This window comes from Sinocyclocheilus anshuiensis, unplaced genomic scaffold (genome assembly GCF_001515605.1).
Source record: "Sinocyclocheilus anshuiensis isolate Anshui unplaced genomic scaffold, SAMN03320099.WGS_v1.1 scaffold1126, whole genome shotgun sequence".
Taxonomy (NCBI): Eukaryota; Metazoa; Chordata; class Actinopteri; order Cypriniformes; family Cyprinidae; genus Sinocyclocheilus; species Sinocyclocheilus anshuiensis.
This window is the reverse complement of record NW_015537997.1, coordinates 269,556-285,362: the sequence shown is the minus strand read 5'-3', so window position 1 is coordinate 285,362 and position 15,807 is coordinate 269,556. Positions and strand designations below refer to the sequence as shown.

General features: G+C 36.2%; 2 protein-coding genes across 2 annotated transcripts in view; one reads left to right on the top strand and one right to left on the bottom strand.

Moving 5' to 3' along the window:
• Positions 1–2,906, top strand: part of LOC107676443 (cytoplasmic protein NCK2-like) — an 83,248-nt gene extending 80,342 nt beyond the window's left edge. Inside the window, exon 4 of the mRNA XM_016470991.1 lies at positions 1,553–2,906. Coding sequence (XP_016326477.1) covers positions 1,553–1,747 — 195 coding nt within the window. The 3' untranslated portion in view covers positions 1,748–2,906. The remainder of the gene's footprint in view (positions 1–1,552) is intronic.
• An 11,919-nt stretch (positions 2,907–14,825) lies between these two features.
• The window catches only part of LOC107676432 (UDP-glucuronic acid decarboxylase 1-like), a 91,665-nt gene continuing 90,683 nt past the window's right edge, over positions 14,826–15,807 (bottom strand). Inside the window, exon 15 of the mRNA XM_016470981.1 lies at positions 14,826–15,069. Coding sequence (XP_016326467.1) covers positions 14,938–15,069 — 132 coding nt within the window. The 3' untranslated portion in view covers positions 14,826–14,937. The remainder of the gene's footprint in view (positions 15,070–15,807) is intronic.

Genomic DNA, 15,807 nt, shown 5'->3' with positions numbered 1-15,807 from the left:
ATGCAGTGGATGCAGTGGGATGGGGAAAACCGCCATAAAGTCTTGAGACATGTTTTTTAAAAGTTGAACTTTTACATAGCTTTCTAAACATGCGGCTCTCTTGTGCGAGGCACGAGTGCAACGGTGATAGATGTCCCTCTAGAAAATGCGATAAAGATGATCACCGGTAAACTGAAGCGCTCTTTTAACTTAACCAAACGCATTCTATATGAGATAAATCAGATATACATCAAATAAACACAATATTACAACGTACAATTGCACAAAAGGCTGCAAACGAACAGCGCGCATCTGAAGTGTCTCTGAAGGAAATAATGCATTATTTATCGGCTTTAAGATATCTGCCAAATTTTCTTATCGGGCCGATACCGATAACAGAAAAAATGAGCATTTATCGGCCGATACCGATATGGTAGCCGATATATAGTGCATCCCTAATTAAAATGCAACGACACTTAGGCTACATTGTCATCGCATCTCGTGCGGCACTGATAAGGCTGCCTGACGCACACCTAAAATTCAAATGCAACGTTTTTGCATTCGAATGTGGATTTTTATTTTAAATTCGACGAATATTCGAAATTCAACATTTTTTTTGACAGCCCTAATGTACTGTATCTTAAACCAAAGTGGGCACAGTGTGAACCAATTATTTGTGCAACCCACTAGACAGTGGATCAGTTTACTTGCACAACCCACAGAGTGTACTGTGTGACAGAGACCAATCTGGACAGTGTTGAATAAACCATGAAACTTGCAAATCTTCTTTGAATTGCAATAAGAATGTGACTTCCCATAGTCTTGTTTAGAGGTGGGCGGTATGACCAAAACCTTACTTGGGTAGTAATGTTTTATCACATATTACATAAAAATGGTAATGCAATATATGTTTGGTACTTATTACAAATGGAAATTAATTCCAAAAATATTTAATATTGCATAAGCATTTTAATAATGTTGTCAAATACTTTATGAATGAAAGGTACTGAATTTCATTCTATTATTTTCTTTTAAACATTTTGTGGAGTTTTTAACTGGAACTTGATAATTCATAACAAATAAATATGTTCCAAGTTGTTACATATTGCTTGGAAACCATACATCTACACAAGATGTGTGTGGCACATAGCAATATGAAAAATTAAGCGATTTCAATTATATTTAGCCAGGCAGTAAACTGTGCTTTTCTGCGACAATATTTGACATGTGTTTCTGAATAGTGTGGGGTTTTCCAAATGTTATTTTTTTTTTGTTAATTTGTAATATGGCTATAAGGCCCCTATGAAGGATCATAGGAAGAAATCGATCAGAGATCTTAGAAGGATAAAACCTGGAAATCACAAATATTTTTTTCTTTAATTCAATAAGGAAATCTTGGATCAAGTTTTACTGCCCAAGAAGGCTATGTCCTCTCAGCTGCTGTGTGACTTAGTGTCAGGCCTTATTTTTATTAAAATCAATGCTGCCATCTGGTGTTTAGATATGGAAAAGCAGTGGCAACAATGTCCCATCAATTTATCTCTCTATGTCTCTGTCTTTTTTTTTTTTCCAGCCCAGTGATTTCTCCATTTCCCTGAAGGCTGTGGGGAAGAACAAGCACTTCAAGGTGCAGCTGCAGGATGGCGTGTACTGCATCGGTCAGCGGCGTTTTAGCAGTATGGATGAGCTTGTAGAGCACTACAAGAAAGCGCCCATCTTCACCAGTGAACAAGGAGACAAACTCTATCTTGTCAAGCCCTTTGCCTGAATTTGTCGCTTTTTCAACAGACGTTACCTCTCCCTCTGTGCACCTCGGTTTCCTTCTTTTTTCTCTTCCTGCACACTCCTCTGACTTTACTAAATTCTTGAATGAGGGGAAAAAGCTCCTTTCAGCAGCAACTTCAAGGACTATTTGACATTTCAGAGCCCAACATTGCCTCCACTCCTGTAGGGAGCAATAGCAATTTGTCATTCTTTTAAACAGAGATATCCGTCCTTGATATACGTCCCCCTTTTTTTTTAATTTATTTATTTTTTAATTTTTTATGATTTACAGTTTTGGAGGTTTTGGTAAAGAAAAACAGAATGGCATTTCACTGAGCAACATCTGTAGAACTCTCTCCCAGCCTTTGGGCAGCTGTTCTTCTGCTCTTCCTGTTGCTGTTTAATCCACAACCTCAACCCACATTATATTGGTTTACATTTCTCTGCCCAAAACAGCATTAGAGTATGTACATTTGTAGCTCTTGTACTGAATTAGCAGAGAATAATAGATTAATATGCATGTCTTAACCTTGATCCTTCAGAGCAGGCGAGCATGTGAAGAATGAGGAGTGTGATTTGGTTCCCAACAGATGGTATGTCTCCATTCGTAGAGCTCATCCGAAGGCCATGCAACTTCTCTATGTATGTTCACACTGCAGCTGCCTATCGCATTACACTGTCTGTATCTGAATCCAAACTAATAGCTGAGATGACAGTCAGAATTCACCCTGAAGTAAAGCGGTACTGTCCCATCTTCTGAGCCTTTACAGACACTGTTTTTGCATTTACAGTCCCATCCTGCATACATGAAGGCTGTGCTTGGACTTCTCTGCTCCTACAATGCGAACATGCACAGCTTTCCAGGTATTTCTCTTGGATCCGAGTCACTTCAGGGTTTCTTCAGAATCAGGGTACTTCATTAAGGGAGATAAATGCCGCAGTTATGACAGGAGTTAAAAGAGATGGGGGTAAAGAGAGAGATTGTAGCTTCTAAGAGAGTAGTTTCTGTAGACGAGAGAGTTTGAATGTGTGTCCTTTCAACCAAATGTGCCACCCACTTCCAGTTCTGCTACTATTGATGTCTTATTGCACCTCACCAACACGTCTTCTCTGCTCTCAGTAACACATAGTTGATTGTGAACACTAATTCAAGAGTAATAAACTACTGTATTGAGGACAGTGTGGTGAGAATTGAAATACTTTTGTTCAATAAAAGTTTTGCAAAATAACTTAAAAGGAACTTAAGTACTGTGGCCTGTGCTTTCTTTGATCATTTTTCATCAATTCTGATTTCTGTTGTGAATTCAATAAATGTATCAGTTCATCACAATACCTGCCGATTGACATTTTGAAACAAGTCATCATTTTTTTTACAAAATATACTTGCAATGTGTGCAGTTCACCAGTGGATGTCACTATCAGACAGCTTTAGAGTTAAACAGAAAATAACCTTTCCAAACTTTTCAGCCAGTTCAACCCTTTTTATTCTATTGTCAGCGATAGATGAAGTCATGCCAAGCGCCATCTTCTTATCTAAACATAGTTATAGCATTCATTATCATATTACTTAACTGTAATAAGGAAATGCAACTTTTGCAGTATTTATTCACAGTTCATTTCACTTTTTGTGTTAGAAATATTGAGACGTTTGAATTATTATCGTAACAATGGCTGCTGCTTATCGAATCTAGTGACATAATGCAGGTGGTCCTGTGCTGTAACTTATTGTGATGGTGGATGGTTTTTTACCTTTGAACTGTTCGCAGTATGCAGTCTTTGATGTGGTCTTTAACGATGCAAATGCAGAAAATCTATCTTCTCTTTACGATTACCATCTATAACCAAGTTTTCTTTTTTTTTTTGCGAGTGGCTGTCTCCTTAGCATCATCGATAGTCATTTGGCGCCAATTGTGAGAATAATTAGAGCTATTGACGTCAGATGTCACGTTTGCAAATGCGAGATGACTGCACCACCAAGCTTGAATGCTGTCAATCCTAATTGTATTTCTTATTTTATTTGAAAATGAAACTCTTAGGTGTTTTATTTCATCTCATATATATATATATATATATATATATATATATATACAGGGCCGCATTTACCTCTTTTCGTGACATAGGCAAAACAATTTTTGGGCCCCCCTTCCCTATTAATATAATAGGCCTAATATTACCACCCAAGCAAACAAACATATTTCTTAATCAGTGGAAACCTTTACAGTGTTTTCTATCGCAATAAGCGTAGAAGCGTAAAAAAATTTTAAGCGTAAAAAATAGGCATTTAGCCTAGCTATTGTGAATAGATAAGAGAGAGACAGCAGAGTAAATGCACATTCTGACCAAGAACGATAACTAACAATAACTGTAACCGTAAGGTTTTAAAAATCATGTCTAACGTCAACAGACCACACCACAAATCAATCGTCAAAGTGGAAAGATATTGTTGGAATCACTTTCACAACAATTTTTCCTAGCTAATGGACAATAAAAACACTGACAGCCAATCAAAATCCTGCCTGCTTTTGACAATGTTATGGTTGTCATTTTTTGGTGTGAACAGGCCTTAATACAAGAAACCAGTGGCATGCACAGACCTGAGGAGGGGCAGGGGAGAAATGGGGATTGGTGTCCCCCTCGGTAGAAATCGTGGTCCGGGGGCACCTAGATCGGACTAAAAGGGCACTTTAGCAATTAAAGGGGCAGGGGCTCGAGAACAAACTGCTACTGATTACCACTTCACCTGGTTGCCACTTTCTTTTGGATGCCATGAATTTGGCATAGCACCTACAGGGCAAAAGACGTCCTGTAAAGAACAAAACAATTTTGTGCAATAAAACAGGAACTTTTGTTCTTTTGTGTTCTTTTGAGTTTGAATCAACCTTGGGTTCTTTTCAAGGTTGGATCACCGTATAAAAAAACCCAAAAAACTTTCCACAACCCTCGTTCACAATGCACTTTTTGTATAGATGTGTGATTGGCGGAGTGTTCTCTCGGACAACTTCTCAGACAGAATGATCGTTGTGCTGATGCAAGGCAATGAGGATGTGAAGGTGCTTCAGTCTCTGTCTGTCTGTCTGCAGACGGCATCGGGTTTTCACTCCCACTCCTGAAATCTGTCATGTCAATAAAATCCCATATGAACATGAATGACATTGTGACCAGTAAATGTACCACTGAGCTGTTTTTCTTCTACTTGTGATTGTCTACCTGGCTGTTTCTTCTGACGGTGCAATCGCAAACAGTCCCTCACCACTGAAGTAACACAGACATGCTGAGTCTGGCTTAGAAAAAGAATGTGATGGCATCTTTTCTGGCAAAAAGCAAAGCACTCTTCATGTTATTTTGCTGGTCAATAGCAAGAACACTTACTTGAGAAGGACAGATACAAGCTCAGTCTTTAGAGTTTTGACTCACTCTTGAAGACTTTTCTCTGCTTCTAACTTCTAGGTAAGTTTCCTCTCATGGATCTGACAGCAACATTTCAAAAACGGATATTTTTATTCAGCAAGATTGATCAAATAAAATACAGTAAAGATGTTAATAGCCATTTTTATTTTAAATAAATGCTATATTCATTAAATGTGAATATGTTATGCTTTCTAGCAGTCACATTAAGATTAGGAATCGTGTTTTTTTTTTTTCTTGGTTTCTGCTGAAGGTCCCTTAGGTGTGACTAGCTTGTAGCTCAACACCTCAAACAGATTCAGCCATCCATTCAACTATTTTCAAATAGTTTACAGCCAAGTCTTTGCTTATTTGCCCATTTTACACCTGGACAGTTCAATGAAGCTCTTTAAACTAAAGAAGAGTCTCCTTGTTTTTGTCCACAGGGTTTTCATGATTAAATCCATTTTGCTTTCTTCTTTAAGAAAAGGAACGAATAGCCTTCCCCTGTCTAAAGAATAATAGACTAGAGACCTTAGAAAAAGTAATATTGAAAAAGTTTTCTGGTAACCAAAATTGGACTTAAGAAATGCAAAAGTACACTTAGGTTATCCTTGCAGCGCCTATTTAGCTAATAGGAGCTTATTCATTTTGTTATGTGATGCTGTTATAATTTAATAGTTTTTGCAATAATTCTCTCCCATGATCTGTTCAGCACACAGGGTTACGTGATGTCTCATATTCGTGTGTTTGTGCTTCTCTGCACCTTCCTGCTGATTTGTTTCTGTGAAGCAGGTAAGATCTCAGTTCTCCCATCTGCTGATGTGATTAACTGTTCTTAAGTATTTATTTTATTGCTGCTTATTTAGCTTGTGTGCTGGTCTGTTTCAGCTTTAGGCAGATCCATTAACACCACTGGACTAAACAGTCCAAACATTTGGCAAGCAAGTCTGGTTCAGTAGCATTATAGGCACTAATTACACAGGCTTTTTGCCAATAAAGATTTTAAAACTAACTGGAACATATTGAATGTTATGTAAGAGTGCTATATCAGTCATAGCAGCATATACTTCACTGTTGAAATTCTCTGTCCCATTATCTTCCATAAGATAAATGATATTCCTGTGGAATTACTGGATTTGCTTAAATATTTGAGATTCTTTCACAGATGAGAAATGCCTCTTCTCATTTTGTGTGTTTTAGAGCTAATAAAAGATGTTAAATATGTAAGGGTTTATTTAAGTTTCTTCAGTTATTGGACATTTTGGCCCTGTGGACTTTAAGTAAATAAATAAATCATTATTTGGATTGAAAGCATTTGTTGTGGTTGAAATGAAACCACAGCGTTATTTGTGTAAAATTTAAATGAATAATTTTCATGCAACAAATAATGAAATGGTTTATTTCACTCTGTTTAAATTAGCATGTTTTTTTAACAATGCAAAATAATGAACTTTCTTAGTGCAGACTGAATGTCTGAGACTTAGACATTTAAAAAAATTAAAATAAACACAAAAGTGCCCGTCTTTGAAGAAATACCCTTATTCCACTTTAGATGGTTTATAATTTTAAAGATGAAATACACTTTGCCTAGATTTGTGCCCCAATTTACAGATTGCACAAGTTAATGCTAGTTGCTGACAGTCAGAGGCAATCTACAGAATTGAGAAAATAGTGTAGTGTATAGACCAGGGTTCCTCAAATCTTGCCCTGGAGGGCCAATGCGCTGCAGAGTTTAGCTCCAACCCTGATCAAACTCACCTACCTGTGATTTTCTAATGATCCTGAAGACATTGATTAGCATGCTCAGGTGTGTTTGATTAGGGTTAGAGCTAAACTCTGCAGGAAAGTGGATCTTGTGGGCCAGATTTGAGGATCCCTGGTATAGACAGTCGCCGTGATTTAGCCAAGTAAGGCATGTTCCTGGATCAGCATCTTTTGTTGATCCTGGATCAACATTACTGTCCAAAAATACAGACTTAACCCAATCCCCACCCCTAAACCTAACCTTAGCTCCGATTTTAAAAGTCGTGAAATGCATTCCAGCTTTTAGGTGTTTCTTTGTCTCTAAGGTGTTCCAGCTCACAAGGAGATCAGGGCGAAAAGGAGTCTACCATACTGGAACCTCTGGTCCTCTGATTTCTACGGCTGGGTGGATGAGTTGCGATCTCAGGGCGGATATGACACACTGCTGGACTTGGCGAGAAACTATTGGGCTCACTTTCCCATTGCTAGTTTTCTAGATTATGGAAGCACCCCAGGGCAAAAAGACCATCATCCAGAGCTGGAAGTTGAAGACTTAAAATAACATGGCAAAGTCTTTCCCGCTGTATACAGTGTTCCCCTCCATTAGCTGCCCGGGTTATATCTATTACAGTACATCTTTTTGGAACATCATCTTCCCCCAATCTGTGAATCATTTTTACAGATCTTTCTCTCGCTCATTCTTTTATTCTTGCACATTAACTGTCTGCGCAAATGATCCATGTGATTCAAAGATGTTTATTGTTAGTACAACATTAAGCACATTTTGTAAATCAATGAGTTGAAATGTAAGTACAGCAATAAATGCACTTTGCCAAAAACATTTGGATTTATTTTAAAAGAGTTCAGGAGCTCAAGCAGTTTCATAATCAAATTATTAATGCATTATGATTTATAGATTTATAGAAGAACACAATAAAGCTTCTCCCAAACAGCTTTTCATGCAAATGAGGAAAACGAGTCTGGTCGATGTCACATTGACATATATATATATTTTTCAAGCTAATTGCAGTTTGAAAATTAGTCATGCCTGACTTCAGTCACCTACATATTACAATACATTATACCGACTTCAAACATGCTTGTTTAAAATAACTATTTTCTACTTATTTTTTATATTTTTAAGCTTTCAGATAACTGAAACTTACTGGGATAAGTTTATGTCCACCAAAATATAATCATAACTATGTCTCAAGGAAGTACTGAAAGATAATACTAATAGGTTTAAAACGTAAAATACACAGCACTTAAGGCAAAAGGGACTAAGACTTCTTTAGATGAACTGCCTTTACTGCTGAGATACCAAATTGTCTTCTCACAAGCCTGAAGTCTGAGACTGTGATTTACTCCCATGCTGAGGGAAGAGCTCAGTTGTGGAGGAGTTAAAGGGGTCATATGATGCGATTTCAAGTTTTCCTTTCTCTTTGGAGTGTTACAAGCTGTTCGTGAATCGATAAGATCCCTAAAGTTGCAAAGACTAAAGTCTCAAACCCAAAGAGATATTCTTTAAAAAAAGTTAAGACTGGTCCACGCCCTCCTAAAACGCCTTGTTTAAACACGCCCCCACATGTCTACATCACGATGTGGGAAGATTTGCATAACACCGCCCAAATGTTCATGCAAAGAAAGAAGACAACACTATGGGGCTTATGCTACAACTTAAATGGTTCAAAATAACTTCCAAATATCTGTCCACTGTAGTGGATGCAATGCATGAAGGGGTTAAATTAATAACGCAGTCTGGGACATGAATCCTGACATCCCTCTGCTGTTACTCCTGCTCATGTAAGATGATATAATCCTGTAGTTAGAAAAAGGCTCTAACAAGCCAGGCTTAGGTCTCCTGGAATACCTGAGACACAGCTAACAACCAACAAATTGGTAGAGCAGCAAAGCTCCTACCTCACCCTCAGGGCCTGTAAACTTCGCCTCCTGACCACTAATTGCCATTGCCTGTTTCCAGGCCGTGTGTCCCGTGGGATCGGCTTGATGAAAAGGATCCAACTTCCCCTCCACAGTCTGAAACAAAGAGCTCCAACAACTCCAGAGGGCATTCAGTCCAAACAAGTCCAACACATGCATCTGATTTATACACATCAGTCTGCATGAGCTAATGCAAAAATAATCTCTTTTTGGAATCTGTACACGACTAATATTTTGATTCATTATGTACACACTGTAAAATGTTTATAATACAAGGATTACACAGCTCTGCCTATTGAGAAAAAAATAGTCAAGAGTTTAGAGTTTGTTTTATTGACAAAAAGAGGCATTCAAAATGTATAATTTTTTTAACTTACAATCTGCAAAGGAGTGAATAAATATGTCCAAATACTCCATTTACTCTCAAAGAACTTTACATAAACACAAGTTTATGAGCTTTTTCACAAAATCTGTAATTTTTCTGTCATTGCTTAAAACACCCACAGATGTAGCAGAAAACATCTGGGTCATGTTTGCATTTTCTTCTGTCACTGGACATAATTCTAACTTTGAAATCAGGATTAGGCCTAAAATATTAATAGAATTAATTATGGATATGAACATTGTCTGAAAATTGAACGAACAGTTGTAACCTGACTCCTTTTTTTTTTGTGGATGATTACGGGATGAAAAGGTCTCTTCACCTTACAAATGGTTTCCAAAAGCAAAAAAAAAAAACTTATTTTGTGAGAAAGTGTCACTTGCTACAGCAAAACATGCACTATATTTGGAATAAGCACCCCAAAATTAGTAAGAAACAAATATGTGACCCTGGAGCACAAAACCAGTCTTCAGTCGCTGGGGTATGTTTGTAGCAATAGCCAAAAATACATTGTATGGGTCAAAATTTGAAAAAAAACGATTTTTCTTTTATGCCAAAAATCATTAGGATATTAAGTAAAGCTCATGTTCCATGATATTTTGTAAATTTTCTACTGTAAATATATTAAAACTTAATTTTTGATTAGTAATATGCATTGCTAAGGACTTCATTTGGACAACTTTAAAGGCGATTTTCTCAGTATTTAGATTTTTTTTGCACCCTCAGATTCCAGATTTTAAATAGCTGTATCTCTGCCAAATATTGTCCTATCCTAACAAACCATACATCAATGGAAAGCTTATTTATTAAACTTTCAGATGATATATAAATCTCAATTTCGAAAAATGGATCCTTATGACTGGTTTTGTGGTCCAGGGTCACATATATTATACAGTTTTGCTACATTTATCTTGTTGAAAGTATGTTTACATATATTTTGAAAACTTTTTCCATGGTCCCACTGATATTAAAACACCTATGGGTTTGCTATGACCTATTTGTCCATTGGCAAATCCTAGCGTCTCCTAGTGGACGGTGATGTAAAGCCGGCTGTAGCTGTGACTCTCTAAAGCCAAATAGTTCCTGGCCTCCCTTAAAAGACCCAAAAGGAACCTGTGGGACCGCAGCCGTCCTGACGTTCAGCAGTGGATCCAGCAGTTCATGTACATGGGCTTTGATGAAGCAGTGAGTGCTTGTTTTCATTTCTTAAAAATACCATAAAACAGTTTCATCTTTTAAAGGTTTTTCAATGGTTTATGAGCATTGGATACTGGTATCACACCTTTAGTTCTGTCTTTACATCACACTAACGTGAATTTGAAAATTGTGCCACAGTTTTATACTTTATAACTGTATTTAAGTAGCCTACAGTTTTTTGGAAATTTCTACCCTAGTATAAATCTTTTTTGTTGACGTTGACTTTTATTTCACTACATTTTAAGGAGAAAACTGATACTTTTACTCATCTTTTCCCCAGACCATTTTGTTACATTTGTGAGTATTCGCAAACGAATCTTTATCAGTTTGGTTCCTTTGAATCTGTTAAAAAGCTTCTAAATGATTTCGAGAAGTGCATAAGAAGCCAGGTGCAATTGTGTGCCTGCCTTCAGCCTGTAAATAATCTTATCTGACCAGATTTGCTGTTCCACGTGATGAATTTTCACTTGACCGTCAGTGTAGAAAAAGGCCTTAATAAAGTGCGAGTGTCCTGGTCACTTTCTCACTTACCCAATCAATATAGTACTACTGCAGTTAAGAGACAATCAATCAGTCAGAGTTCGTTACTTGGTTTCACTTGCACACTCACACCATTTTTTTTTAGCTTAATTTAGTATTTGGGGTAGAGGGTTAGAGTTGGGGTGGCTTAGAGTCAGGGACCCCCGGAGGACCTCGTGAAGCTGGAAGTAGGGCAAAGCCTGCCAGTAAGGTGGGTGGGTGAGAAGCAGGAGGAGCCCTAGATTGTAACCAACATTTTATTTTATTGCTGTTTCCAAAATAGACTTACCAACACTCATCACATACAACAAAGCACCAAAAAAGCACCATCATTCCTCATAGGGACCTAAAAAAAGTATAGTAATACCAGTCAATTTTGACATTGTGGGGACATTTTTTTAGGTCCCTGTGAGGAAACGATGTTTTTTTGAAAATCTAAAAATGCAGAAAGTTTTGTGTGAGAGGTAGGTTTAGGGTAAGGGGATAGAAAATACAGCTGGGGAGTATAAAATGCATTATGTCTATGGAATGTCCCCATAAAACATGGAAACCTGTGTGCGTGTACAATCTGTGATATAACTCTTGCATGTCCTAACATAGACTCCAGCAACCCACCACTTACAGGCGGCCATTAATACAGTCAGTTACAATCAGTACCTATTTATACAATCTACTTGTCTTTTGACACTCAAGTAAATTTAATATCAGTTACTGGAATACTTATTTTTCCATAAAGATAAGGTCTCTGTATATTTCACTTCTTTATCACCTGCATGTTTTATGATGTTTGTGAAAACTGCTGTCAGTAAATGCAAGGCTTTGTTTTTCCAGCCTGCATTTTGAGGGTTTGATGTTGTGTGCTTTGTAAGCAGTACACATCAATAAGAGACGGTATTCCATTTTTCCTTTTCTTGGTTCACTTAATTATTTAGGTTACAATTTCTGCAGTTCCCTAAATATTAAATGAACAATACATAAGGAATACGGAGCAAATAACCAGTCATTATTATAAAATAAACACTACCAAAGAGATCAGTTGGACTCCCAATGTGAAACGTCCAACCCCATTAAAAGGTTTCGTACCCAATAAATAAACAGATAATGGCCATGAAAAATTGATTTGTGTGTAAATGATCTTTTAGAAAATGTGAAAACTGTAAAGGAAGTAAAAAGTATATTCATTTTCTCCATAGGGAAACTGATTTTTAACAGTAACTTATAAACTTTTAAAAACGGATCCCTTGTGAGCTCTGAAGTTGTTAATTGTATGCTTTTGTTGAAGCATTAGCATCAGTTCGTATGATTTCAATATATTTTTAAAGTACTATTATATAACAGTGGAATATGCAGTAAAAAAAAAAAAACTACTCATGATGCTATACAGAAATATTGTAAGCAAATTGTGCCTCTCCCATGAAGCACCATATAATCAAAACGCTCTCTATGAACTCAAAATAATTAAATATTTGTGTCTGTCTGTCGGTATGCATATTTTGCAATAAACTAAAATATTGTTTCTATAGATACAATCAACACTTTTTAAATAGTTTTACGCTTCATGTGATTGTAGTTCTTTCCCTCACTAAATCTGTTAACACTGTACCTTTGTCTGATTTCCAAATACTTTTTTTGCTTCAAGTTTGTAATGTTGTGATTCATCTCAGCTGGTTGGTTTGGTTCATGACTTTTCTAGAATCTCTGTGGGGGAAAATGAGTGGAAAAATACTTGCAGAATCAACAGAGCTGAAAAAGTTGGCGGCACTGACGCACTCCATTTAGTTAAATCAAATCCACAGGATTGCCCTGTTACATATACAATCAACGTAAGCGGCCAAAGTCCAGCTTTTAAAAAAAAAAAATGCATGTACATTTGAATCATTTTATGAATTTAGTTGTGACCTCTCAACATATTTTTCTGTCTTTAAGGGATTGATGGCATTTTCAGATCGAAAACATAACGTTGCTGCAAAAACAGCGTTAATACATCTATACTAATTGTCCTTGATCATCATCATTCACAAGAGCATAATTACGTCAGAGCAAAAAAGCATTGTATATCTGTGATGACACATCTTAAAAAGTACATTGATTAAACAGTAAATTATATAATAGTGGGTGTTCCGTGCATTTCAATGAATTTGTATCATGATGTACAAAAAAAAAAGCCATTTTATGTGACATCTTGTTTCAAATTTTTAGGATTTATCTTTTCGCTTGAACCTTTTCCTTCAGAGACTCGAAACGGATCTGGCCTACTGGATGGACCACTACCAATCCAGTGACCAGGGTCGCCAGCATCACTCTCCCATGGGGCCTCGCAGCACTGCCTCATACAGGCACGGGGCAAATGTCAACTATGACTACTACTAAAACACCAAGAATATGTTTCCAAGATTTACCACACAGTGATGTCAGTGTGCTTCTTTCATCTGTAGCTTGTGCTTGCTCTTGTAAATGGAAATTAGAATCTTCATTTACGGGTGCACTATTAAAATGGACTTCTTGATTTTCTCTATCATTCACTTAAAAATGTCCCAGCAAAATATCATACAAGTAGCCTATATAGCAGGTCCCAGGACTTGAGAACCACTGCTATATACCATATGATTACTTTGTGTGAGAAGGCTGAAATTGAGGTAATTTATTCGTGCCAAATCCTTTTTTGAGTTTGACAGTCCTAGTCTTTATACACTTTCATTATATGGAAGAGAAGATAATGATATTCTTCTTCTTCAAAAAAAAGGTCTAATGGACTTGGAACAACAGTATGATGAGTAAATCACAGAACTGGAAAGAGTGTTAAAATAAAAACTACAGAACCTTACTGTTTTTTGTTTGTTTGTTTTAAACAAATGCATACTTTTATTCAACAAGGACGCATTAAATTGATCAAAAGTGACATTTATAATCTTACAAAAGATTTCTAATTCAAATAAACCCTGATTTTGAACTTTCTAGTCATAAAATTCACAAAATGATAAGATATTGAGCAGCAAATCAACATAGAATGACTTCTGAAGGATCATGTGACACTGAAGACTGGAGTAATGATGCTGAAAATTCAGCTTTACCATTACAGGAATAAATTGCATTTTAAAATTCAAATAGAAAAGTTATTTTAAATTGTATTAATATTTCACAATAGTACTGTTTTTATTTATTTGTGATCAAATAAATTCAGCCTTGATAAACCAAGAGAATTCTGACAAAACATTAAAAAACAGACAAAATTAAGTAGTGAAGAGAGAGAGAGAGAGAGAAATGGATTTATGAATGGAAATGCAGCAGAGAACAGATAAAAGCAATAAAATGAGAAATAACGATCAGTAATTAGGCAGAAGAACAGAGAAAGTGAGGTTAAAAATAGAATACAGTGAAAATCACAGTAAATATTTTATTAAAATATTATTTTCACCTGAAATTAAATATAGGTTCAAAGTTCTGTATGAAGTTTCACAAAGGTAACAACAGATTTTGCTCAAAATCATCACAAAGATTAAAGCAGAAAGAACATTTTCCAAAGCTTTTCTTCTATCCGTCTCCTCAGATTTCTTGACAGAGCTGGATGAGGTTTCCTGCTCCAGACCAGACATTCAAGATCTTTAAATAGTTTGCAACTGCTAATTTTCATAATTTTCAACAGGTGTCCATTCAACAAACACACCGCTAGCTTTGACAATGATAAAAAAATAGATCACATCAATTAAATTGGCACAGGATGTAAACAACAAAAAAGCACACGAAGATCTAAGCTTGCTTTAAATAACAGACAGACGACTGACAAACCAAAGTGCAAGGCAAAGTCTGTAAATCGGATATTTTTGAGGCACATTTGACTGAAAAACAAACTCTTTAGAGACAGCTCTCTGCCTGAGCTGCATTTCAAAATATTCGCAAAAACATCAGAAATTTGTTTTCAAAAAGTTGGATCTGTAAGTGGGAGGTGGGAAACCCACGCTGTATAATGGCTGCTGGACTTCTATGGTCCTCCAGTATCCCAGCATTCCTGAGATCAACACAATTCATCAGTTGTGTCTGGGTCTTCCTTTTTTCATCCGTGCAGCCTTGGGTTTGGGTACATACTGATTGTTGGCTTGATGCTCAAGCTCTCTGCTGAAGTACTGGATGGTTTTGTTCAAGCCTTCCTCCAGTGGCACCTGCAAACACACAAATCACATCTTATTAAACGGACTGTTCCAACTATGAATTATGATAGGATCAACCATATTTGAGACTGTCGTAAAAATAACAAAACACACACTAGTGACTGTACACATACTATGTAAATGTGCCTACGGTTAGACTAATGAACAACTAGGAAGAATGAATATTCCTGATTATTAATATAAATAATTTATAATATTCATAAAAATTCAATAATTATTAATATTACTACTAGGAACAATTATAATGATTAATGTAAAGAATTTTATTATAAATTAACATGTAAAACCATCATAAAATTAAAGGCATGTTTCTTGTCTTATTATAGAGCATATTAAATAAATAAATAGATAAAAATTAGTGCTGGGCAACGATAAATCGCATCCAAAATAAAAGTTTTTATTTATATAATAAATGTGTGTGTACTGTTTATATTTATTATGTATATATAAAGACACACACATACAGTATATATTTAGAAAATATCTACATGTATTTACTAGGGGTCAGCCGATATGTGTTTTTCAGGGCCGATACCGATTATTACAGATCAAGTAGACCGATAACCTATATTTTGAACCGATATATATGTCTGGTGTAAAAATGAGCTGTTACTTTATTTGGAACTATTTTCGTTGATGAAATAGAGCAAAATCAGGCAGTAGCCTACTTGTTTATTGAACTGTTGTATTAAATCAATATCACATTTGCAAACTCCTTGAATAATTATT